The sequence below is a fragment of the Nanorana parkeri genome, unplaced genomic scaffold, assembly GCF_000935625.1.
Source record: "Nanorana parkeri isolate BGI_ZX_2015 unplaced genomic scaffold, ASM93562v1 scaffold757, whole genome shotgun sequence".
Taxonomy (NCBI): domain Eukaryota; kingdom Metazoa; phylum Chordata; class Amphibia; order Anura; family Dicroglossidae; genus Nanorana; species Nanorana parkeri.
This window is the reverse complement of record NW_017307025.1, coordinates 175,211-202,827: the sequence shown is the minus strand read 5'-3', so window position 1 is coordinate 202,827 and position 27,617 is coordinate 175,211. Positions and strand designations below refer to the sequence as shown.

The window sequence follows — 27,617 nt, the reverse complement described above, 5'->3', positions numbered from 1 at the left end:
GACAAGAATGTTAGGTACATCGGTATCCAGAAAACAGCATTTGAAAAGGTGAGCTACATTTTGTTCTAATATTAGCAGAACCTAATGTTTATATCAAGTCATTTACAGGGGTGATGACATTTCAAACAGATTTAACAGTCTGAACTCTTGAAACCTTTTTTTTTTTCCAGTTAGTGCAAAAACTGACTTTAAATGAGTTATCTTGATAGGATTATAGACTTCAGTCCGAGTTACACTGCCGATAAACGTTTGACACTAATGTCCCACACACTATCTGTCAAATACAGTAATGTAGTTTGCAATCACAGATGGGCTTATATTAAAGGCCGTTGGGAAATGGTATGCGGTAACCCACAGCAACAAGATTTCAGCAGCTTTGAGTGGACACACTAATGAATTTCACATGATACTGCACATAAACCGATCCTTGCATTCTCTTCGTAAAGCCCAAGAGTGACAAAATTCCAGAAAAAAAAAACCAGGAGCTATTGTTGTGCTCTGCACATCGCATGAGGGGACAAGTTGCTGTCTAAACATGAGCCAATAAAATGGAATACCTGGATACTCCACAGAACTATACATATGATGAATGATACATGTATTAAAACATGAGAGTGTCACCAAGACGGTAAATATTCGGCAACTGGGGACAGGAAAAGTTAGGGTGGAGGGAAGCCCTGTTCCATAAAAGCAAAACAGCTCCCTATGCTGCGTTATCCCTCCCCCATTACAACACCAAAGTTCATTTTTTTTCCCTGTACTTTATCGCCGTGAAAACCTGTTCTTGAAAGCTTTTATTGTTTTGGCCATCATTGGAGCAACTTCTGAAAAGCAAAAGAAAAGAGAGAAATGGTACAATTTACACATGGAAGAGCTAAATAAAACAAAGAAAAGAAATAAAAACAAATTTAGAAATGTCAAAGAGCAGGATATAAGCACCAAGTAGTAATTCCTTTTCCAGAAACCCTTGCCATGATAACACCCATAATCTAAAAGATGCCTCAAATGATTAATGGGTCTGAACTACTAAAGAGGTCTGCAGCCTCCGAGTGGGCGTAGGCCACACTCATAGGAGCAGTCTGTCTAATCTGAGCCCCTAAACAGGGAATTCGGTAGTATGTCATCATGGAAGGTTACTGAAAATGAATCATCGGCAGGTTTTATTTAAATCTAAAAATGTGAACATCTGTTACATTTAATTCCAGCAGATACATTCAAATGTATCTGTACTCAAAACTTTTTTCTTTTTAAAATAAATACAAACCCTGCAGTAATCAAGTTCTGAGCTGTACAACAGTGACCAATGCTGGATAACTCGGTGTAGGCCTGCTCTATATCCCAAGGTCCATATGTGGATCAGGAGGCTGTTGGTCAGTTGCAAGAGCATGTGCTCAAAATGGCTGCCGTAGCCTGATGGGAAACTATCGAACTTTGTCCCTGACACACCATTTAAAGTGTCGTAGGGACAGCCAATGAATTGCGCTAACCACCCCTATATGTGCAAAAGCTGGGACCCGAGACGTGTGTGTGTGTGTGTGTGTGTGTCCAATCACCTGAAAGTGGCTGCACATAACCCAGGCTCTTTGATTAAAGAAGCCTATTGTATGGGGACAAAATATGCTGCGAGTATGTGGTGCAGCATCGAGAAGTGCAAACACGTACAAAAGCCTCCAAACCCTCCTGTCACAGCTGAATACCAGAAGTCTCAGTGCTTGCCATTTGGTCTTACCCCCAAAAATTCCTATTTTCCCATCACTATAAAGGATAGCCATACTGGGCAATATGAAAGTGCAGAAGCTTTACTTTGGCCTTAGTTGCAGCTGTAAAAAAAAGGTTTGGAAGGCTGCTGCTGATATGTGTACCTCTAGGTATCTACACTTTATTCCTGCAGCAGTTTGCCCTCTTACTCCAAGTGACAGAGCCGCTTTAACATAAAAAACAAAACAATTATGTTAAAATCTAAAAAGTGTAATGTCAAATTGAAAGTGAAAATAGTAACGTAACAGACAGCTTGTGAAATTTTTAATTAGCCATCTTGCATGTCTCTACCTTTTCTACTGTACCATAAATTGATATACAGCATATTAGTGCACATTATAATGTCATTAAGAACTCTGATGTGAAATCATGTGACTTATGTAATTCAGAGAAAGATCTGCATTGAAACCTGAAATCAAGGGAATTATCACATTTGAAATTCAGCCTTTACCTAACAAACTTTTTTTTTTCCTTTAGGTCAATCATTTTTACTACATTTTCAAAATAAAAGTATAACAGGAAGGTAAATGTAAACAACGACAAAAATCAGCACAGAAACAAACGTGTTACACAAATTAGGGTAGACAGTACAAGAAACAAAGTAACAGAGAGGTACCCCCACTGAGCAGTGAAAACCCAGAGGTTAGGGAGAAAGCAGCGGGGTACCAGGAAATCATCAGTGGACCAAGTCTGTACGTAAAATAATGAAATGTAGGTGTATCCCATGAGCCCAAAGAGGACGATGCAAATAAGTGAGCAACAGAAAAGCCACCATAAAAGAAAAACAGATAAGAGAAAGAAAAAGAAATAGACAAGGCTGACTCCACTCCTGGTACTGGGTCCGAAGGTGGCAAAGTCTCCTACATATTGTCAGAGTGCAATTAGGCGTCTATCAAAAGCTTGAGAATGCAAATATTGGATCCATGGATCCCAAAGTTGTTCAAAACGGGGGACCTTATCTGCCAGACGTACAGAGATTCTTTCGTTGGCAAAGGTCCAATGAAATCTACGCTTTACTACCTGGGAATGTTTCAAAACAATTGTTTGCAACCATACGGCAAAATATATTCCAGTAAGCAATACGTTTAACAGCTAAAAGTAAAACCCATGTGGCTGACATCCAATGTTAAAAAAGCCATAAACAATAAGTAAAGGGCGTTTAAAAAATATAAAAATGAAGGAACACTGTCGTCATTTGAAAGCTACAAAGAATATAATAAAATTTGTAAAAAGGAAATAAAGCTTGCAAAGATTCAAAACGAACGACAGGCTGCAAAAGATTGCAAGATTAACCTCCAAAAATTCTTTAAATATATTAATAGTAAAAAAATCAGGTCTGAGCATGTAGGCCCCTTGAAAGATAACTCAGAGTTGGTAACTGGGGACATAGAGAAGGCAAATCTATTAAATAATTTCTTCAGCTCTGTGCACACCAAGGAACAGGATGTAACTCAAGTCCATAATGGGGATAGTAGTGCCATAGCCTCTACTGAACCACAATGGCTGACTATTGATATGGTCCAGAAACAGTTAGACAAAATTAAGGTGAACAAAGCACCTGGACCAGATGGCTTACACCCATGTGTCCTCAAAGAACTGAGCTATGTAATTTCAAAGCCATTGTATTTAATTTTTAGAGACGCTCTAATGACTGGCTTGGTACCGATGGATTGGCACAAGGCAAATGTGGTGCCTATATTTAAAAAGGGATCAGAGTCTTTAGCAAGTAACTACTTGGATGTATTCTTAAATGCACAGAACATTACTGGATATTGAGTTATTACAGGTATATTAGGCATCAGAAATTGTTGATGGACTCGATGGACTTGTGTCTTTTTTCAACCTGACTATGTAACTAACTATGAAGGGAAGCGATGGAGACATCCACGACTTTTGGCAGCAGTAAGACTATTCAATAGGAATTTATGTTGTTTGCGTGAGAGCCCAGCAGGAGGGAGGTTAAGCCAAACCACCTTTGGGTCTAGTATCAGCGTTGTATCTAGCAAACTGGAAAAAAAATCAAAAACTTGAGTCCAAAAACATTGAGCTTTCGGACTCTGCCACCATACGTGCATAAAGGAGCCCACTTCTCCACAAACCGGCATGACCTGGAATAAAAGCCTGAAGGCTAGACTTGGTTATCTCCCAAATAGATTTCCAACTATCCTCAGCGATGGAGCAACCCGAATCCCTCTCCCAGGCTGACATATAGTTATGGGGGGTAGAGGTAAGTCCTGATAACAGATGACCATATAGCACTGATAATAACCCTGGTGTATGGGGATCGTCTTTACACACCTTCTCAAAAGGGTTGAATGTTGAGCCAGGAGGGAAGCTGGAAACTTAGGAAGAGAGAAAGTGCATGACCTGGAAGCAACAAAATAGTTCTGCCGCTGGCAATTTCCGAACAAATTTTTTAACATTGAGCAGATAGCAATCCCGTTGCCTACTTCCCTACCCCAGTACGCTGTTTACTTCACAAAAACTCCCTTCAATACCACTGTAAAGATTTTCATATCTATGCTTATTTCACATGATCGTGGATGTTCTTAACCTTGTTCAACACTTATTACATCTTCTCATTTAAATTTTTTTTTGTATTTTGCTTAAAAACAGAAGTGAAGGAAGAAAAAGTTATTTTGAAAAAAACAAAAATAAAACAAAAACGTACATTTGCTTTACCAATACTTATCTAATAGGAACTTACTCTTGACTTGTTGTTTACGAGAATCATGATGTCCAACACTGCTTGGAGGTGGTGGTGGCACGGTACAGCTGGTGCTAGGTCCTTCATATGAGCATGGCTCCTCAGAGGACACATGGTTGTTACTACTACTACTGGTGCTGCTGCTGCTGATGCTGCTAAATGGAGTAAAGGGCTTAATCCTAAAGTGGGATAAACATATCACTGTCAGGAATTTTACTGCATGATGTGAGAATACATCTGTTCTCATAAATGTTTACCCCGTACCTGATCTTCTCATTGACAGCTGCTGCTCCTGTTCCAAACTTTTCTTGTCTTCTGCGCACATCTCGTGGGGGTTTCACCTCTGTATTTACAAAGGCCATTTTTGCTTGCCTGACTGTATTTAGACAAAAAAAAAAAGGGGAAATTTTGACTAACATCAAAATCACTGTGAGACTCAAATAACCTGCAGCTGACTCCATAATTGTATTGTGTATGTATGTAAAATTGATTGTTAATGGTGTATATGTATATATCTATATATATATATAGATATATACATATATATCTCTATATATAGGTTTGTCCCCTACACAGTGTGAGGGCTCTAAGGTTTGTAAATGATGTGGAAAAAATAAAATAAAATAAAACAGGATTTTTGACTTACCGTAAAATCCTTTCCTTGAAGTTCATTAAGTGTCAGGGGAGTACGGCTGGGCTGTGAGTGGAACCCCTTGGCAGAGAAGACAAGCCAAAGTCCGAGGTCGAGGTACAAAGGGGAAATCCGAGAAGAGTAGTCAGGTAGTTAGGTTCAGAAACGGAAGGGCAGGCCAAAGGGTCGGTAAGCGGGAGTTCAAGCAAAGGGTCAGGAAGCGAGACAGGTACAAGGCACATGGGGCTGGGAGATCACACCATAGAGGTAGAATAACTCAGCAACAAGTCAGGGCTCTGACTGGAATAAATACCCAGGGAAGCCTAGGACCACCCCCTGGTTGCCGAGGCGACCAGGAAGCTTCCCCATCCAGGAGCCAATAGCAGGGGCGAAGGGGCGGATGGTGTGTGCTGGGATCTTCCCCGAGCCTGGCTAACACCTGAAGACGCTAAGTGGGCACGGGTGCACTACACGCGCGCCCCAGCACATAGCCTGTGTACCACGCACGCGCGCCCGTGGCGCCAGGATTCCTGCCAGGAGGGAGGAGAAGCCGTGCACTGCGTCACCGCTGGTGACCCCGGTAAGGAGCGGCATCCCTGGTTCCCTGACATTGAGAGACACAGGGTCAAAATGATTCTACGATGACTTGGTTAAACTGCTGGCAACCAGAGACTGGATACTGGCTGACAAAAGCTATAGGCTTGAAAAATGAGCTGCACAAGACAAGTTTAAGGCTAACTGGTTAAGCCTGTATTTGTGGGAGGAGTCTGCGCATCCCCAGCCTTCATAAACCGCCTGCTCAGGCTTCCGGGTACGTGAGGGATCTAGCAGCGCTGTGACGTCCCCTTCCAGACGACGCGTCACTTCCGGTGAGTTCACATGTCACATCCGGTCCCTCGGTCGTAGCACAAGAAGCGTTCCCCTGCCTGCACTGCTCTTGCATCTATTATATGTATACACAAGTATTTATTTATGTCTTCTGCTTGCACAGTGTCATAGCTTTCCGGATGTGCAGTAAAGTAATGTTAGGTGTTTTAAAAGATTCCCGGAGACTGTACAGCACCGGATTCCCTCAGGAAAAAAAGGTGCAAACTATCAGAGCACTAACATTCAGCATCATGTCCTAAGCTAAGCACCAACTTCTCTGCAAACCTTCCTTACGATCCCCATCACATCCAGTCAGGCCATTCATTGCATCGCCCAGATCACAAACGTTATAAATCCACGTGTTGCATTCACTCCGCTCAATAAAACAAAATGTCATTGACGTCACACCCCCTACTCCGTTTGTATGGGCTGCTGCCACCTAGTGGCAGGATGTAGAAACTACAGCACCAAGGAGAGCTCTATACTTCATATGTTAAAATAATGCATGTTCCATCACCAGCATGGGGGATATGGGGGAAAAAAAAAAAAAGGGAAAACACGCATCCCGAGAGGGTCCCGGCATCAATCTTTCTAGGCCAGGGACGGAAGGTGAATTTTTGTTTTGAATTTCATGCGGCACATCACATTGCACCTTAGTGTATCTTTCAGCAGCCATGCTTTACAGACAGCAATCCCTTGCAGTGTCAGGTTAGGGGTAAGAGGGCTAGTTATTTTGCAGGCAATGTGTTCACCACAACACATGGCTGACGGCTGTGCGTGGGGTGTGCCATTTGGAGGGATTGCACCACTTTCAGCTCGCCACCCCTATGCACTTACTTCAGCCGGCAGGCTGGTTGTTGCAGCGGCCAGCGCATGTACAATGTTTACACAGCTGTCACTGCATGCATCCTCAGCACTGGCACACGTTTACAAAATCGTTGGTTCACCACCCCCAGGCACGGAACCTCTTGCATGCATATCCCTGTTCATACATGACTTTAAAACATGTGCTTGGATACATATCTTCGCTGTGTCACTTCATGTGTGCTCATGTTACTTAACAATCGTTCCAGGTGGGTACCGAGACAGTTGGTTCAGGAGACTTGTCCATACTTAGGGGGTAATTTCCTAGTTCCCATGACTTCCTGGTACTGTGTACACATGTTAGGGGTAAGAGCCAACCCGGCTGCGGGTCCTAATAGCATGCCTTTCAGGTCAGGGCGGATGCATCGCTTATGGATTCATAGCTTGACTGCAGGGCCCTGTGTACAGCATAAGCCAGGCAACTAAACGCACCCACTAGGTTGGGTCCATCATGCAAGACACGTGCATGTCGCCACAAGCATCATAGCTGACTGCCACGTTCATTTTTCACCTTATACAGTACCTAGTTCCCTTACATCTAGCCTGAGGTACTTGTTTTGAGTAGCACGGTACTCAATTTGAATGACAGGGAGTTGGCGGACTTTCGCTAACTAACTGACTTTCGGATCCAAGAGTAGCCCATGGCTGTTTTGACATGGTTACCCAGGCTCTGCACTGGGTGTTGGGAGAAAAGGCACTTGGCCAGAAATGATACACTACCTGGATGATTTTCTGGTCATAGAATCTCCTGACAGGGTGCAGCGGGACCTTGACGTATTTTATATACATCCAAGACACTTGGTGTCCCCGTGGCAGCTCTCAAGGTAGAGGGTCCCCTCAGAACTCTAACCTTTTTCGTCACTTGTTCAGAGGCATGTCTCATGTTGGTTAGGTCTCCGTTTGGTGATGTCCAGAGCGTAGCTCAAAAGCCGCATCTACTTAGCGTTTTACGGGTTCTGGAGACCAGGTGAGTTACCTCCTCTAGCTCCAAGACTGTCACGGTACTCGAAAGTAACTTGTGTCGGTACCCCGACCATTACTGGTTAACTCTTGAGCGGGGACTAAGACTAATCAGGTAGGCGCACCCACACGGGTCAAGTGGGTTCTGTCTGGCAATGCAGGGTGCCCGGTATCAGTATTGGATTGTCTCATGGCCAAATTATCAACCACACGGCCGCATGGGCCTTTTTACCTTTTCCGCATGCCGCTCTCTCTTCTCTCAGCAGTTTGTCACACATTCATCTGATCCTCAGGCAGTTGGGGGTAGACCCTAAATGCTATTTTTTGGCTCTCATTTCGCACAGGGGCAGCTTCAGCCGCCTCCCGGCATGGTGTACCTGCCCACGTTATCAAACAGCTGGACAGGTGGATGTCAGTGTGCTTCAGCAGGTATATCCTCAACCCACGAGCAGAAATGGCCAAAGCATTTGCTTGTCTGGCGGTATAATGTAGTTACGGATAAAGGTTATTTCATGTCTAATGTTTGCTTTTGCCCCCTTATTGGCGTACTGTCCATCCGGACCATGGCACACCTCAGGTCTGTATGTTTGCATATTTGTCTATTTTGTTTCAGCACATAGGAAGGAAGCATACGGTAGGCTTCAGGTTTTCCGGTTGTCAGAAGGTCCTTACCAAGCATGCGTTTCCCGAGTCAGGTAAGCAGACTCTGACTACAACTAATAATGAGAGGTAGGTAGTCCCTTAAGGGGACCCTCAGGAATGGTGAAAAGAGAATCAGTCAATGGGAAATCCTTCTTGGGGTGCACTTGGGCAGGACACAGAGATGGAAGTACAATGTTCAGGCTAATTTGAGAGGAAGAAACCACTTTAGGGAGAAAAGATGCATTACGCCTCAAGACAACCTTGTCTCTGTGTAGCACCAGAAATGGTTCTTTGCTAAACAAGGCCACTTAGTGAAAAACTTGCCTTGCAGAGGTGATGGGAATGAGGAAGACTACCTTGTGAGTGAGTGAGAGTAGCCTGTGGAATATCTATGATAGGTTCAAAGGGTGGCTTTTGAGGAGCCAACAGTACCAGGTTGAAATCCCACAGAAGTACAAGAGGAACTATGCGAGCAGCATCCCATACGAAAGCTTTCAGCAAGGAATGAGAGGAAAGCAGTCTTTAAAAAATAATTGTATTTTTTAAGGCCAAATGTTGAATCAGACCAGACTGGAGACAGGTCAGGATGCGTCCAAAGGAGTATGTAATGGGATTGAGTTTCCTTGCTTTTTCAAGTACAATGGTAGACCTTGCAAGAGGTGAACTTCCTAGCTTCTAGGAGCATAGGAATAACTGAATCAGAGAGGGCTCTATCTTTTAGAACCTGGGTTTTAACAGACATGGCATTAAAGCCAGCGACCGTGAAACACGTGGTAAACTGATCCTTGTGATAAAAGATCTGGGCGATCTGGAGAGCCCACAGAGATTCTGCCAAGAGTCTGATGAGGTTTGAGTACCACATACACCTGGGCGAGTTTGGTGCAATATGTATCATTGGAATGCCTTCCCCTGTTTCTATTCTGTGAAGCAGACGAGGAAGGAGTTTCAGAGGAAGAAAGGTGTAGATCAGGTTAAACTGATCCCATGAAGTCACCAGAGCATCCACTGCCATGGTTAGAGGATCCCTGGACCTGGATTCAAACTTGCTTAGTTTATTTGTATAGTGTTCCCCCATGTGTGACAGACGTCTTGAAACATGGGTGAAGACACCATTCCCCGAAGTAAGATCATGGCTGATCCCTTGCAGAGCAGCAAGGTGGCGGTGGTGTAGGCTTCGGGTAGGAGGTAGGAAGGGGCATGAAGCTGTGGAGGTGGCACGTCACATGGGCCTTAAAGCAACATAATTAGAGAGCCGTGCAGACATGAGCACACAATTTTAAAGCTGCATTAGAGTAAAATTCATGTCAGGCTCCCGAAGGACAAAGCCCTGTGACTTACTGCAGCGATGGTCCAGATGCCGCCCTGTAGTCCCCAAACACAGCGTTGGCAAGAGTCAATGCAGGGCCCAGGGAACAAGCCTCATCCAGACAGTCTTAGCCCCTCCAGTGGGCATGCTCACTAGAGTATTTAAGGACAGGGTCCCAGCAATGTTTTTACTTCGGCCCTGGACCTATAAAGCACTCTGAGATTAACTCAAAGAGTGCACCAGGTGTCTGGAGAGTGCCCTAATCAGAGGTCACATTACAGACAGGCCCCACATCTTCAGCATGGCAGGGTCCGGCTACAACTTTCAAGGCTATGCCAAGGATTAGCTGATTCGGAAAAGTGCATAAAAGAGCTCTCTTGGCTCTGCGGTAAACAAAACAGCTTGAATGAATAAAAAGCAGAAGAAAAATCTAGAGGCACGGGTTTGCTTTTCTTAGAGACACTAGCATAAAACTATAAATAATCCTTCTGACCTTACATCCCTTAATGAATGATTAAGAAACAGACTTTTTAAAATCTTAAAAGGGTATATACCACTTTAAAAATCACTGTACGGTCATATTTAAAATTCCATTCGGGCCAGATATTATAGCTCAAGCTATACTTCCGGTCCAATAAACCATTCACAGTACACAATGCGTTTAGTAAATGGCTTGGCGTTTAAAGCTCAACTGAGCCCAGTTTAAATTTACTAAATACATACCAGGTGCATAAAAAAAAGTGTGCAAAATCTTAGGTTCTGTTCACACTAGCCCGTCCGCTAAAATACTATGATTTAGCAGATGGGCTGGTGCGTTGCAGGTTTTGTGTATTTAATATACTTTGTTTTGTTTTACAAGTCCTTCTGAGCACTAACATTTTTGTTGTTTCTTGTAGACACACACCTACATACACTTCTGCTGTCAGAGGCTTATTCAGTAAAATGATGCAAGAAGCAAAGTGCTAATTGCTGTAGTCAGAGTGCCAGAATCTAATTACAGTGCAGTGAATTTTGATTGGATGCTCCTTGCACGGATTAATGGATAAAACTGTTCAGGTTTATAAAAAGCTACCTTTTGGTTTATTTGCATGAGCAGAGCGAATGTTTTCGGTCAACATTTGAAGCCTCCTTTCTCGGGCCTCATGCATTCGAAGGTACACTTCTCTCCAGGACTCAAATTCTTCTGGAGTCTCTTTTTTGAAGTCTCGATGACAATGATTCTTCCAGAGTAGATCTGTGTCTTCCACTAATACCTACAAAAGATATAGTCAGCTGACAGAAGTAAAGAAATGATGTAAACTAGAACTATTCAGCATGCAGGCTGCGTCCCCGAATCATTTGAAAGTCAGGTTATTATTGGGATATGTGACTCCACTCTGAAAACTTCCTCTGACTTTCTGTTCCTGTGACACTAGTAAAGAAATCAGGGGAACAATGTCCTTAAGAGAGGAAGACAGACAGCAACAAAAACATCACATAGGTTCTAAACCTTATCTATTCTACTAAAAATGAGTTTCTGATGTTTTACTATCCCTAGTAAAAGGCTTTGGTTAGAGTTGGTTATCAAAACAAGACTTTTCAGACCAGAGAATACCTTTCAATTACTATATACAAACAAATGCTGCTGCTGCTGCTGCTGCTGCTGCTGCTGCTGCTGCTAGATCGGCCATGCCACACTCCTTTTTTTTTTCCACTCTCCAGCTTTGCCTAGTTGAGCTCAATACATGCGCACAAATAGAGCCCAACCTTATGACTATGTCAAAACGTGCCAAGGCATTTTTGCTGCTGTAAGGTGCTTATTTGAATAAAGTCTTCCTGTGCTCAGGGCCGGATTTACTCTGCATGGCGTCAGGCAATAGGAATTCCACACCCCTGCAACCCCTCTACTCCCTGCCACCCCGAGGCCGGGCCTCAGTGGCCTTGTGGGAAATCCAGCCCGGCTTGTGCTCCATTGTAAATTTTTGGTGTGCATGTATTGATCACCTTAAAATTGTAAAAAAAATTATAAATATTAAGGAATAAATACTGTGTACATCTCATATATAACTGTTTAATGTATTTAAGAATTTGATTCCCGTGTGTTAATTTCTCAACCTCAAAAAAGCTTCCACCAGAACCATTCTTCTATGTGTTCAGTTATCTGTCACTGTATTTTGTATGTTTTCAACTTTTCAGGTAAGCATCTATGAGCTCAAGAAAACACTCACATGATTACATTCTTCAATCCGATACAACTGCTCTGGGGTACACTTCTCCAAGACTGGCTCAAGCACTGAAAACGGTACACCTCCTACTTCGTAGATAGCTGGAAAAGAAAATGGAAATGATACATGAAGGGTATTTGAATATGCTTGCAATGTGTAATAGTTTATGTGGAAAGTGTCTGCATTATTAGTCTGCTAATGCATAGGACCAATATTAACATACAATATATACTACAGTTACTTCTGCTCATAACAGAGATCATTGGATGTCCACATAAAGCCGGCAATGGCTCTGAAAGTAAAGATCTTGGATCTTTAAATCTACATGTATACCCTTATGTATTCAGAAGAACATATTTTTAATTTCTCAGACTTTAATAATCGACATGCCTAGAAAAGTCATAGTGGGCTTTAGGAATGCGCAAATCCTATCACCCATCACCCAGGACATGAAGTTTTGTGCGCCAGGCAGGTGGTGGTTTTTTTGCATTTAGACCTGTAATGTGCAAGAAGGGCTAAATGTAGGGCAGGGGAGCCGACGCTCATTTTCTAGAAGCTATCTGGGCGGCTGTACAGCCTCCAAGACCACTTGTAGCAGCTTGCTTGTTCACCACCAATGTACCCCCCACCCCCTCGCTCTTCTGGGGGACCTAGAACCAAGGCAAATGACGCTAGGATGGAGACTGGGGAGCAGACCGGAGAATGTCCGTCCCCCGATCTGCTCTGCATGATCAGTGAGATAAGAGCACTGTACTCACAGCGCTTCCTGTCTCAGGTGTCACAAACCGGGCTGCAAAGGAGATTGAGCACAATGCGGTGCTCGATCTTCTGTATTGGAGGACAGGGGAGACATAAAGAGAACCTGTCACCTCCAAATGCTATGTTATCCCCTGTGTGATGGCAATTAAGTTAAGAAAAAAAAAAGTGATAAAAAAGTACAAAAAATAAATACATTTAAAAAAAAATTAAAACCAACCCCACCACCCACATCACGCACACGCGTTGTGTGTGTGCGCGCTGAGTGCTGACCTCATTCCACTGTGTGCCATACTGTGGTAGCAGCAGCGCTCTCTAACACGCATAATGTGCACTTAAGGGTAAGTTCACTTTGCCAAGTAATTTGGGAAAATGGAATTACCCGCTCAAATCTGGCCCCCTCTCTCCCCCCTTCTATACGGCCCTTCTCCCCCACTGGTACGGGTGTACTATCTGTACCCTGTACTGCTGTTTAGCGTAGCACTTCGCTATGGATTTTGAATTTCGCTTGCAAATTGCAAGCACTCATTGGTCAGCGCGGTCACCTGACCTCGCTGACCAATGAGAAGCACTTCTTAGCACTGTTAAATACAGCTTTGGTAAAAAAAAAAATTTTATCCGGACAAGTAGATTGAGCCTCTGCTTTAGTCCTTGGGCAAATAGGTTTTTTTTTAAATTTCCACACCCCTGGTTATGCTTCAATACATCATAATAACCCCCACCGTACTTACAGTCTATGTTATTAGCCAGAACACGGATACACTGTTCATAAAGAGACATCATCTTTGGCAAATAGGCAGTTTTAGATCCAGAATACACCTGCATTTTGGAGTTCAATCTACGGCCAGTGAATCCAGCACCTTCATCTTCTTCGTTAGAGAACAAAAGCGGAGCTAAAAGGATAAAATACAGATATCAGGTACTGGTACATAATACAATTATACCCATTGCAAATGCAAACTTGTTTTCATTAAGCTACATATTTATTCTGTGTTACCTTTCCTCTTGGGAGGCGAGAACTGAACCGGTTCAATTGAAGGAAGAGGACGATAATTTGGCTGGATCATAGGTAGTGGAATGTCAGGTAAAACTGGAACCTGGTCTATCTGCATCATAATACATACATAATAGAAGTTATAGCAACACAAAATAACATTCTGTGAAGACTCCTAAAAAATGAAGATTAGGGGAAATACTCCATTAGGAGATTCAACGATCTATAAAATAATTGCAATTTACTAATAAGGCTGCTTCTACATTAACTGATTCAATGCATTACACTCTGACCTTCTTGCCCTATTAAGATTCTATGTCTTTGTCTATTAATTATTTTTCAGTCGGGTTTTTATTGCACTACTGTTTGTACTCTTTGTAACTTGTCATTTTTTTTTGGTTAAAAAATTGAAATTTTTAAAATAAAGAATTTATAAAATAATTGCAATTTATGGTTCTCTAGCGGCTACACTATAACTTACAGTCTACTTTACTAGCCAGATGAAAGGCTTAAAATGAGTTATCAGTTTTGCACGGTGCTGTTGGGTTACATAAAGTGCTGGTTACTTAAACAATATAGGGGAAAGCTGAAATGTACAGGTTTAACCTCTTGCTGCAGCCTCACTTGGACTACATGTCTAGCAGTTATGGTCAGCGTACTGTTGGGATTGCTGTAAAGAATTTCAGAAGCTGCTCAGTGACTGAACTTGCTGATTCTACTAGGGATGTTCAGATACCAGTGCCGATACTTGGCATTTTCATGACAACTACCAGGGTTGCAGCTGGGACCTGGCTCTGACTCTCCACCACTGTCCTGAAATCATTAGTCTGTATTGTTTTAGAAAAACGGTCACATGACAATAAACAAAAAGGTATCAGTACTTGTATCTGTGAGTACTTGAAAAAATAGTATCGGTGCATCCAGAGGCGTAACTACAGATTATGGGGCCCCATAGCAAAATTTTAATAGGGCCCCATGGCAAACCCTTTAAAATCGATATCAATGACAGGTAGCAGGAGAGCTGTCTGCAGAGTCTCTTCCTGTACATCTGATATCAACTCTTCTTGATTGGAAATGCCATAAGGGGTACAGGGTCAACAGCAACTTCGGCAATCCTTCATGGGGCCCCCTTCCACCCCCAGGCCCCATAGCAGCCGCATGGGCTGATATGGCTATTGTTATGCCCTTTGGTGCATCACTTATATATATATATATATTTATCAAAACAAAATCATACATTAAAACAGACGTACAAATCCCAGGAGCTCCGTGTGCTCCTTACAAATGACAGCTGCCTCCTAAATTTTGAATTTTTCTCTAGTCTAGTCTTGGAGCTGGAAAAGTATATGTACTTGTACTCGTACCGAGTACAGAACTTGGTATCTGAACATTCCTAGATTCTACCCATAAATTACTTTTATCGCACAACAACATTAGAGATATGACACACTATCAATGCTAGCATAACAATGGGAAAATTATGGAACCAATCCAATACTTAAGATGTGTTTTGTCATTTCAATCCAACATTTAATCATATCACATGTAATGCCTAAATTGGTCACGTCACTCGTAACTATTGCAGAGTGAGGTTAACCTATTCCCATGTACCGTTATGCTGCATTTTTTATTGTCACTGTGGATCTATCGCTAGCAAAATCTTCCCATATTTCCATTATTGCTACCAAAAGCACTTCTTTTACTATCACACAGATTTACTAAGCTCAAACAGATTGTTAGGGTTTACATACACTTTACATTTGTAATATCCACTAAAAATTAAACTAGTATTTTAGAAGACATATCTAACCTTGCTTAGAATGGCCAGTGAGGCTTCCTTTTTGTCCCTTCTTTCAGATGATGGCTTTGATTTATGTTTGGAAACCTCCTTATGTTCTGTTTTACCATCGCTGACTTTCCTATTACTCTTTTCAGGTGCACTTGCAACCATTTTCGGAGCTGTTTTTTTCTTCTTTTTCTGGGGCAGGTCATAGCTCAGATAAGATTCAAAAGACATAGTCGGCTGCTCAAATTCATCAACCAAGTCTGGTTCTGCTGGTGGAACGGAGATCTTGATGGATTTCTTTTCCTGTGATTTTTGTTCACCTGGTTTAGTTTTTGTTTTACTTTTTTCAGATTTTTCTCTGTGTGCTGGCTCCTGATCATTTTCTGACATTCTGCCTTTCTCGTGAGACTGTGTGTCCATTTTATGTTTATCAGATTTTACTTTCTCGTGATGCCTTTGTTTCCTATCATCCAAAGCATCGTCGGCTTGATTCTTTGAAACGGTGTACTTATGCTTTTCCTTTTTATGGCTGTGCTCTCTGCTCTCTGGAGATGGCAGCTTTTCTCTGCTGCTTCCAGAATAGGATGGAAAGTCATGCATTTCCTTTGAGGGTGTTTTTTCTTTCTTTTTTTCTGGGTTGTGACTTTTAGTCTCTGACTTGTGCTTTTCTTTGTGGGATGATTTCTGCTCTTTAATAACTTTGTGTGGATAGTTCATGACTCTGTCTCTGGATTCATTTGGTGAACTATAGGCGGGTTCAGGAGAATAACCTCTGCCATCTTCAGAGTCCTCGTGGTCTGAATACTGTTCCTTTCCTGACCCACTATGTGATCTGTAACTTTCCTCAAGTTCATCCTCGTATTCATCACGGTATTCTTCTGGCGATGGAGATCGTGGTCTTTTCCTGGAACTGCTTTTACTGTACTCGCGCTCCTCAGGTTCAGCAGTTCTGTACATGCAAATTTATAGAAAGGTAAATATTAATGGCACAATTTGGACGTTAAAGAGACTTGCATTTGTTAGCTAACAGAATGGTAGATATTATTATAGAATCTATTGTTACCTTGGGATTTCCTGCGGCACTAATTTCTTCCACTGAGCAACCATGTTTTTTGCTATGTCTCCTACAAGCTCATTTTTCCGCAGTCCATTAACCGTCTTGCCTATCCCAGTGTCCTATATTAAATAAAATACATAACAGACAAGAAAATGCTCCTTTCAAACTTCAGTTAAAGAGTTTCACTGTTCTAAAAGAAATGTGGAAATAGTCACTGCTAAATATACTCGTTGACTGGCTGTCTCTAAAAGTTTTATAGACTTTTGCCCCAGAAAAATAATGCAGCAAGTAAAATCCTGTTCTGCATATTTGCTTTGCCACTGAAAGTATAGGAGCCAGAGCATTATCATGACAGCCAGGCAAATAGTATTTTCAGGAAAAGTCAGCAATGGCAGCTTCCACTGAAAGGTATAAAAGCAGAATCATTTCATTATTAAATACTCATTTACTTAATGTAGTGCTTACAAGGTATGGAATTACAAAATATATACATTGCATAATAAGAAAAGCATAAAATCTGAATAACCTTACCACCAATATATCAAAAGTAATAGGCAGTTCTGCTAACCTCTTCAGTGTCTTCAGAAGCTGCAAAACAGAAAATGGAAGTAATTGTTACACTTGTATAGATGTTGCTAAGTGGACAGGGATTAACCAATCTCGCATGACACTGCTTACACCAACACATTACAATGCATTTTTGCATGGCCAAACATTTTGTTAGAGGAACTTTATGCAGCTATGTGCATTAAAGTGCATCTCAAAGCTCAATTGTCTGTAAGCTTTTGTAAACATCTGTTTGAAAAATACTATGGCATTAATGTTAATAATAATTTTTTTAAAAAGTTATTTTTTTAACCATCCCAGTCCTCCTGCAGCACTAAACTCTAGAGCAGGGGTGCCCACAATTTTTTGTGTCGAGATGTACTTTTCAAATGACGAGCTACATGAGATCTACCAACGAAAAAAAACCTCCCTAGCTCTCTCTCCTGGCTGTCACTCCTCACTCTCCTGGCTGTCACTCCTCACTCTCCTGGCTGTCTCTCCTTGCTCATCCTCCTGGCTGTCATTCCTAATTTTCTCTCCTGGCTGTCTCTCTTTGCGGTCTCTCTTCGCTCTCTCCCCTGTCTGTCTCTCCTCTCTCTCTTTCCTGACTGTTTCTCCTCTCTCTCCTGGCTCACCTTGCTGTATTTTGCAACAGGCTGTGTATACTAATATTCTTTGATGTAATACATAGCACTTCAACCACCAGAATCCACCAGAAAGGTGTCAGGGAGCTTGGCTCAGCAGACTCAGGCTAATAGGTAATCATGTGTGCACAGCGAAATAAATATATCAAAATGGAATAAAGGGGCCGCCATTCACACCCTTCGCAATCTACCAGCATCAGCTTCGAGAGCTACTGGTAGATCACAATCTACCTAATGGGCACCCCTGCTCTAGACTATGTGTATTTGTGGGTGGTCCACAGTGGCGCTCGGATATTATGATCTTGTGACATGCAGGGTACCTGGAAGGACATCTCCCATCACTCATTGTGGCCATTGTTGTAGCTAAAGAAGTTAGGCTCCTCAGCTCAGAGAGATGATGTTGTGCACCTGTAAGCTTGAGGGCTTGTTCACACCATGTCTGGATCATGTCCAGACCGGAACAGTTTGTCCCCGGACCAAAAAAGCATCCCAATGTATCCCTATGGTATTTCTGGGCTCTGTTCACAGCGCAGTCCATTCCGGTCTAGACAAAAAATAATACTGCTTATCTCATTTTCTGTGGACTAGAATGCACTGGAACGCATGGAAGCGCATCAAAAATGCATACAAACACGCTGGACTGCACCTAAAAGCCAATTTTAAGCTAAAGAAAAGTGTCAAAATCGCAGTACAAATGCACTGCACGGCTTTTGCATATCTGGTCCATACATGGAGTGAACATAGCCTAAAGCATATTTACACCTCTAAAGAACAAATGTATTATATTGCAGTTTACCAGTACGTAGATATGGTGGCTACACTCGTTCTCAGGCTTTCTTTTCCCTTCATTTTGTAAAAAAACGCCCTTCTGTCCTTGAGTGACAACACTCACTGCACTGTATGTATGTATGGAGGAGCAGCGTTGTCACCCTAGCACCTCATTGCTCTTTTGATTTGGACTTCATCTCCCCCTCTCCCTCGCATAGAGAGGACTTGATTTGAAGTTCACAGAAGATAGCTGAGAAAACTGATAACATTATTTGAGATTTCTGTTCAGTCCACAGGAAGTAACAAGAACACAAGATTTCTGCCAAGATCAACAGGTATTATTTGTACTTGCTGTACTTAGCCTTTGAAAAGAAGACAAATGCTGCCACCACATCCAAGGACCTGCAAGTTGAAATATATTTATTTTTTGTTCTTGGGTTTACTTTAAGGGCCTGTTAACGCCATCACCAGACCAGTAAGCTTTTTTTTTAACCGCACCAAAAACGCATACACAGTAATTCCAATGATTTAAATGAGGCTAGTTCACACCACTTCCAGAGGTTCAGTTCCAGAGCTTTTTCTTTAAAAGGTACAGCAGCAAGCTTTTTTTTCTCACCAGAACACACAAAAATGCACGTCAACGCACCAGAACGCGCTTAAACCCAAGCAAAACAATTTTTTTTTTAAAAAAGGGACTGGAACGCATCAAAAACGCACATAAATGCATATGCGGAAACACATCCAGAACTGGTCTGAAGATGGTGTGAACAAGCCCTAAGTGAACAAAGTGGATCATTTAAAGGGACAATGCTGCAGGTAAGAGTGGGACAAAGTTATGATGTTTTTCAGTAGTCTAGAGCAGGGCTGTCCAACTTGCAATCCGTTTTGTTTTTGTGATCCGTGAAGCTGCCCTGTTCCTTTTACCCCACCGCTCTTGTAGACAAATCCCAGCTGTCAGTTGGGATTTGCTCAGTATCACAGATGTAGCCACTGTGGTGTGTAAAATGGAGCTGCTGAACAGCGTTCGGAATACTTCTGAAGCTTCATTTAGAAATAGCTTGTATACTCTACAGAAAAGCTGCATCACTGGATGTGCAGGGAACAGAAAGAAACACGTGCCACTGAAACAAAAGAATACCCTCTATATGCTTGCACTACCCTATAACATACAACATGTACATGAAAACTTTATTAGAGAAATTGTACATATGATAAACAAGTATTGCATACTTGCATGTGAAAAAAAGTTAAAAAACAATGAAAAGAAAAACATCATGCCAATCCACCAGAACCAAGGAGCCTAATAACCCCTCCAAGTCTCAAAAATACCCCATAAATAGCCAGGATGGTGACTCCCAGGTGATTGGTCACCGCTAGTCTAGAGGGAAAAACACTTTCTGACATTTTATACAGCACAAAGGTTTATTTTCAGACCGTCTTTATTCTCAAATATCTCTTATTGCCAACGGCAGTTTTGCAAACTGACAAACTTGTAGAAATAAATTCCTCTTTCCCTATCCGTTTTATTGATTGTCTTAGTTACCCATAAACGTGCACATGGCTTTTTTAAGACATGTTATTTATGGTCAGTGTTTGTACTGGGTGCAAAGAAGCCTGGGAACGAGCAAGTCCAAGCCCTCCCACCCGCTGCTGTCATTCAGGCAATCTGAGGGCACAATGTCAGCTCTAGTCTGTGCAGGCTTTTGATTTCACTATTCCAGCCAAGTTCATTAGAGGAATGAAGTCTCTGCTGTGACCCCCCAAGAAGAGTAGCACAGCCCTCCTAACCTTCCCACACTTGACTAGAATAGTGAGATTAAAGTCAAACTATAGTGGTTTACATTTTTCAGCTGATGTTTTAGATTACACACCTTTTTTATAAACTCTTTGTTTTACAGGAAAACCTTAAATGTAGCGTGCACCACTAACACAGGATTTACATAGCAGGCATGAGTTTTCTAAAGGGCACAGCAGCAGCTGTTTGCTTTCAGTCTCTCTCTCTCTCTCTCTCTCTCTCTCTCTCTCTCTCTGACTAAAACTCTCCATTGTCCATCTGAACAGGGCAGGCAGGGGGATGAGTAGCTCTGCTGATTCAGTTTTGTGTTAACTGGAGCCTGAGCTACTGAACGCTACAAATTGTCTTTATTTTGGCAAAGCAGGAAAGGATAGCCTGACCATAACAAGTGAAAAGGCACCTAGAGCTCCAACTGCTCAACTGTTGGCGCTATATAAATACTATGTAATAATAATAATAATTTAAAAGGAAAATATTCATATATTTCATATTTCACCTGATTGTAATAAAGAAAATAGATGGAAAACCACTGCACTCATTCTGATACAGTAGAAAAAAGACTGCAATACTCTCCTTTCACCTAAAGCAGCCCCCCGCAGTGCTTCTCTTTCACCACAAGATGTCCTCAGCATCATTCAACAAAGAAGACAGAATGAATATTCTAGGTCACTATGATGCTCTTCATTCATACTGTATTGAAGCAGACAGCAGTGGTGATGTAATGACGTCAGAGCCACTCTCTGCATTAACTTTGGACTGGGAAGAAAATGTGAAAGAGAAAGAAGCGGACTGTAATATAAATGACCTGAAAAAAACAGAAGCATACATAGGGGAGGGGGTCTCCAGGAGAGAGTGGGGACTGTTTTAGGGAGAGGGCTGACATTATTTTAGAAGCATGGATGCTGCCATTGCTACTTTGTATTCTGTAAATGCTAGTTGCCAGACTGTGAGGCCTACCCTCAGGCTTTGATACTTTCAGTAAATGACCTGTACGAAGTGTGTAAATAAGGACTTCTGCCTTTCTCCGACTCTCCTGATATGTATAGTTGTTCCAGAACTATGACTCAAAGCCTTGAAGCCAGTGGTTCAGTGTAAAGCCCATGCACGCAAAGCCGCATGGAGCTGTTCATGCAGTGTGTCTTGTCATTTTTCACTCCGCCACGTCAGCTTTAGAGCTGCAGCTAACGATTATTTTCAAAATCGATTAATTGGTTAAACAATAAAATAAAGTTTAAAAAATGGCTCCAGTGATAGGACAACTAGTTTGTATTGAGGTTGTAGTCCATCCCAGGAGCAAGCTTGGAGCGGTGGAAGTAAAAAAAAAAAGAAAAAAGATAGTGTGGTGTGCAATATAGTGAAACGGAAAGTGTAAAATTATACAGCAATGAATGCAGAATGGCACCGGCTATAGAGGACTACAAAACCCAGCAAAAGCACATTATACAGCGCAATGCAGAATACCGCCAGCTATAGAGGAATACAACAAATCCCAGCAATAGTACTGTATTTTTCCGTGTATAAGACTATGCTTTTTCTTAAAATATTTACCGAAAAATGGAGGGGCGTCTTATACACGGGGGGCCGAGAGGAGAACCGCGGTTTGCAAAACTGCCGATACCTCTGCAAACTAGCCTCACAAGAAACTTCCGATTGCAGAGACAAGCTAACAGGTTTCCTCCAATCATGAGCCTTACGTACCAGACGTCAGCTGATGCTGCGGAGAGTGTGTAGCCAGTGCCCAGATGCAACAGGGAGCAGTAATGTCTGAGCATTCTGAGCCCATAAAAATGTCAGAAAACCCCAAAAATACCGGTACCAGTAAGCAGCTGTCTTACTCTGCAAAATTTAAACTGGATGTAATCAGTTATGCAAAAGAGCATGGAAAATATTGATTTCTGAATTTTGGGTAAGAAAAGTGGGGGGGGCGTCCTATACTTGGGGGCGTCTTATAGACGGAAAAATACGGTACATAATAGCTGGCGGCATTCTGCATTGCGCTGTATAATGTACTATTGCTGGGTTTTGTAGTCCTCTATAGCTGGCGGTATTTAGATTTGTACCACTGTATAATGTATTATTGCTGGGATTTGTTGTACTCCTCTATAGCTGGTGATATTCCGCATTGCGCTGTATAATGTACTATTGCTGGGACTTGTAGTCCTCTATACAGCGCAATGCAGAATATCACCAGCTATAGAGGAGTACAACAAATCCCAGCAATAGTGCATCATACATACAGAGTATAATGTATTGCTGGGATTTGTATTCCTATGTATAACATGCAGAACAATGTACCATCAGCTATAGAGGAATACAAATCCCAGCAATACATTATAGAGCACCATGTGGGGGAAAGTGCAGGCTTACCTGAGCAGTCTTCCAGCAACTTGCTTCTGAGATCGGACCTGTCTATCAGCGGCTGTCATCCCCCCCACACCTCCTCCTCCTTACTACATCTCCCCGCGTCCCTTGCCGATCGTGGATGTGGATGGGCAGGAAATGTGAGGCGGGGAGGAGGTGCGGTGTGTGGAGCGTGGATGCGAGCGGGTCTGGCAGCAGCAAGTGTGAGGTGGGGAGGAGGTGCTGCGCACACCGTGTGGAGCTGTGAACAGGGCCAACTGATTGTAAGCCGATTAATCGATTATTGAAAAAGTTAACAACTTTTTTCAATAATCGATTATGTCGATTAGTTGTTGCAGCCCTAGTCAGCTTGCAAGAGCTCGCATAACTGAGCGCGCCGAGATAAAACATTTCATCTTCAGCCAATCACGCGCATCAGGATGCGAAGTCCATTGAGTTGTTACGCGCAAGACGGTTGGCTGAAGATGCAGTCTTTCATCTGGCTGCACTGCTCTCACACACTGCATGTGAACGTTTGCTTTGTTTTGCTCCACACTGTTTCACATGCAGTGTGTCACGGGCTGCAGCGCAGAGCAAAGGGCAGCGGCGGCGTGCAGACCTTTGCATACAGGTCTTGCAATTTTCTCTCTGGCGTGTTGACTTGCAAGAGCTCGCGTAGCTGAGCATGTCAAGATGAAAAATGTAAATTTCAGCCAATCGGCTTGAGCATATAAACCCACATGTCAGGACACAAATTCCATTGAGTTGATACACATGAGCAATATTGGCTGAAGATGAAAAATATTTCATCTCACTGCGCTCAGCTTCTCAAGCTGTAAATTAGGGCTGCAACAACTAATCGACATAATCGATTATAATCGACTATTGAAAAAGTTGTCAACTTTTTCAATCATCGATTAATCGGCTTCTGATTGGTTGGCCTTGTTCACAACTCCACACACACAAGTGCGCCACACTTCCTCCCCACCTCACGCTCGCGCTGCCAGGCCCGCCCACGTGCATTCACGCTCCACACGCCGCACCGCCTCACGCTCACCGCCCGCCCACATCCTCAATTGGCACAGGGACGCGGGGAGAAGAAGTAAGGATGAGTGAGTGTGGGGGGATGACAGCCGCCGATAGGCAGGCCCGATCTCAGAAACAAGTTGCTGGAAGACTGCTCAGGTAAGCCTGCACTTTCCCACACATGGTGCGCTATAATGTATTGCTGGGATTTGTATTCCTCTATAGCTGATGGTACATTGTGCTGTATATTATACATAGGAATACAAATCCCAGCAATAGATTATACAATGTATGTATAATCTATTGCTGGGGGTTTGTTGTATCCCTATATAGACCGGTGGTATTCTGCATTGCGCTGTATAGAGGACTACAAATTAAGGAATAATACATTATACGGCGCAATGCAGAATACCACCAGCTATGGAGGGGTACAACAAATCCCAGCAATAATACATTATACAGTGGTGCAATGCCGAATACCACTAGCTATAATGTACTATTGCTGGGTTTTGTAGTCCTCTATAGCTGGTGGTATTCTGCATTGTGTTGTATAGAGGACTACAAAACCCAGAAATAGTACATTATACAGCGCAATGCAGAATACCGCCAGCTATAGAGGACTACAAGTTGTATAGCCGGTGCCATTCTGCATTCATTGCTGTATAATTTTACACTTTCCATTTCACTATATGGCACACCACACTTTTTTTTCCCCACTTCCACCGCTCCAAGCTTGCTCCTGTGATGGACTACAATCTCAATACAAACTAGTAGTCCTAACACTGGAGCCATTTTTTAAAATGTATATGACTTTTTATCCGATTAACCGATCAATCGAACTTAATAATCGGCTAACTAATCGATTTTGAAAATAATCGTTAGCTGCAGCTCTACTGTAAATGCACAGGTATCACCAGCACACACATGGAAATTCAAATATCAATGATCCATGACATGGAAATAGGATCTTCATAAGGAGGTCAGCAATGGCTAAACAGCAATGGCACCCCTCCATGTTTCTTTGCACAATATGTGTAACTCACACTGCGTCATTAAGGCTCCTCTGTGTAGACTGGTCCTAACTCTAATCTATGAAAGCCTCCATATTTTGCAAAACTTGTGCAACTAAAACCTGTTTTTAATGCAAAGTGTAAAGCTGGCCATACACCTATACATTATCTGCAGATTTTCTGTGGTCAGATGGAAAAAGTGCAACAGATTCCTCCATCTATACTAAACTGTGTGGATGGAGGAATCTCCCACTGGGCCAAGCTTCAGTATCTTGCTAGTCGGCCCTGCTGGCTCTCAAAATACCTGAACAATCTGTTTGGATGCAGGCATTGTTCATTGTTCAGTGATCACAGAGCAGATCAGTGAACAGAAGTTCCTGTGTCTGCACCTGCACTCTATCCTAACATGCCATGGTCCCCAGAGAAGTGGGCAACCCGAAAACCACGGATGGGGTGCGGGGTGGCACAATAGCAGCCCAGTACAAGTGATCTGGGTGGCTGTGCAGCCGCTCAAATCATTGTAGTTGAGTAGCTGGCCCTCCTGCCTGATGTCATTGGTTGCTAGGAAGCCAGCAGTCCTAGCAACCAATTCCTAAATTGCAGGGAGGGCCAGAGCTGGGTTATGGCTGGCAGTGGATGCACCGGCCGTGGAGGTTATGTCTGGCTGACCGAGGTCAGTCACCCAAAACCCAGTGCAGGTTGGCAACCACGGTCTGGACAGAAGCGCCACTCGGTCTGTGTCCAGACCGCAGTCCGCCATTTAGTAACCACTGGTCTAGCCTATTACTAAAATAACTAATAATTTTCTGGAGTTGGAGTTGGGCTTTAGGGCTCGTTCACGCCAGCAACATTGTTCTGAGATGCTCAATGCAGTCCCTATGCAAGAACAAGACCTTATGCCCTAGAACAGGGGTCGGCAAACCCGGCCCTCTAGCTGTGGTGAAATCCCATGAGGCATTGTAAGTCCCTGACAGCTACGGGCATGACTTCTAGGGGCAGATGAATGATGGGATTTGTAGTTTCACCACAGCTGGAGGGCCAGAGTTTGTCTACCCCTGTCCTAAGTAGGGATGCACCAAAAGGACATTTTTAGACCAAGACTAAAAAAAACTGTCAGGGCGAAGCCAAAAATTACTTTTTTTTCCCCCTCACTTTTTGGAAAATGTTAATTATTTTTAAATTATTTTATTTGTATTATTATTATTATTTTTTACTTTACTGTTGGGGGCTCTGTTTAGACCTCTGATATTTCCCTTTTGAAATAGAAAAAGAATTGGAGGACACAGAGCCCTCAATCTCTTTTTCTGCAGCCCCTGTTATGAATGAACAGGAAGCCTCTATACTGAGTGCTCTTGTCCATTCATAAATTGGAGGAGATAGTATCAGTTACTATGTCCACAATCATAAATGAACAGGAGAGTGACGTATAGCACTTCCTGTTCATTCATAACTGGAGACACAGTAAGCTTACTATGTCCTCAGTTATTTGCAAACACTCAGCGATCAGCTCTCCATCCTTACTCCTCCACCTGTCACAGGAAGCTGAGCTCTTTTGCGGTACTGCCCCGCTCGGCCTCCTGACTGCTTCTCCCTGCTGGCCGCGGGTCTGTGTCCCCTCTGACTCTGCCAACAAAGATGGGGGAAACAAGGATCCCAGAGGACACAGACCGGAGCCCAGTGGGAAGGAGAGAAGCTAGAAAAGCACTGGATTTCTAGCTGTTTTGGTAGTATCAGCATTTTGCCCATTGTATCATTTTTGGCCTGAAATTTCAGTGCATCCCTAGTCCCAAGAGTTCAGTTCACACCTGTTTGCCGAAATTCGGAAAGTAGCTGGCCCCGTCGGCAGTCTTCAATCAGAATATCGAAGGAGTCAATCGGGTGAACAGTGACGGCAGCCAGTCAGCTGCTGCTGTCAGAATACTCTGGGGGGAATTTATCAAAACTGGAGTTTTCCATGGCAACCAATCAGCTTCTTTCTTCAGTTATGAGATAGAAGCTGATTGGTTGCCATGCAAGTCTGCTCAAGGTTTTGATAAATGTACAGCGGGGGATTATTCCGTCCACTCTGTTTAGTGTGGATGGAGAAATGTTATGGTGTTTTTTTTTTTCGTTCAGCACGCAGGGTATGGCCCTTATATTACATGGTTCTGGTAAATCTTAAATTGATTATACAGAGATTGTAATGTTTATGGTGACCCTTAGGGCTTACCATACACATTACAATCTGACCAGTCAACCACTGTAAAATCAACTTTAGATCTACCAAAACCATGTAATAAATTGTACCCAGACAGGCTCGTGCATTATATGGTTGTCGGTAGATCTAAGGGAGATTGTACAATCAGATTATAACATGTATGGTCATCTTAGATCCAATCTTGAGTGCCAGTGGTGTTTTTCACCTCAGATGTTCAGAAGCATTACTTCCAGTTTAAAAAAGGTGATGAAGGGATGCGAGTTGTACTTTACTAATCACTGGTCCGTTTCAGAACGCATTCATAGATATCTATGGGGTAGGGTGTGATATCGTATGGGGAGATACTTATATGAACTAGATCATGAAGACAAGCCCAGTGTTTAGGCAGCCTCGGGTCTCTCCTTAGCCACCAACCACAGCATATGGTGGGCTCACAGCCGCCGATCAGTGACAAAGCTCCAGGCCTATATACGTCGGCTACACACACAGTGGCAGGGATGCAGTACTCCGTCCATACCGCTCGGTAACAGCACACCATTCACTGAAGTGTTCCGATCTCTCCCGGACCACTCGGTGTACTACGCCACCACACACCGCTCCTGCTTACACACGCACACTGCAGATTTCTCCTCACTCGTGTCTCTGCCTTTAGCCGGAGCTCCGTTCATATCATATCTCACATCCTACCTTCTTAGGCTCAGCACTAGCCGCGAGTCTGGACTGCAGCTTCTCCACAACTTCCACCACGGATTCCGCCAT

The 27,617-nt window shown here is 42.9% G+C and overlaps 1 protein-coding gene across 1 annotated transcript; it reads right to left on the bottom strand.

Moving 5' to 3' along the window:
- Positions 1-754: 754 nt before the first annotated feature.
- Positions 755-27,617, bottom strand: TCEB3 (transcription elongation factor B subunit 3). The gene is made up of 11 exons (XM_018564512.1): positions 27,546-27,617; positions 17,064-17,120; positions 16,539-16,651; positions 15,500-16,424; positions 13,693-13,801; positions 13,427-13,588; positions 11,943-12,040; positions 10,808-10,988; positions 4,730-4,841; positions 4,466-4,644; positions 755-824 (listed from the first exon to the last, which is right to left on the bottom strand). The coding sequence occupies exons 1-11, from the start codon at positions 27,615-27,617 to the stop codon at positions 763-765; spliced, it is 2,070 nt and encodes a 689-aa protein (XP_018420014.1). The 3' UTR covers positions 755-762.

What these genes read in the sequence shown, in the direction of transcription:
- TCEB3 (XM_018564512.1), bottom strand. Translation starts at nt 27,617, where the DNA reads ATGGCGGAATCCGTGGTGGAAGTTGTGGAGAAGCTGCAGTCCAGACTC. An exon ending in TCATGCAAATAAACCAAAAG is followed by an intron (nt 4,842 to 10,807) that starts GTAGCTTTTTAT and finishes GTCTAAATACAG; the next exon opens with TCAGGCAAGCAAAAATGGCC. An exon ending in TCGTAAACAACAAGTCAAGA is followed by an intron (nt 825 to 4,465) that starts GTAAGTTCCTAT and finishes TTTGCTTTTCAG; the next exon opens with AAGTTGCTCCAATGATGGCC.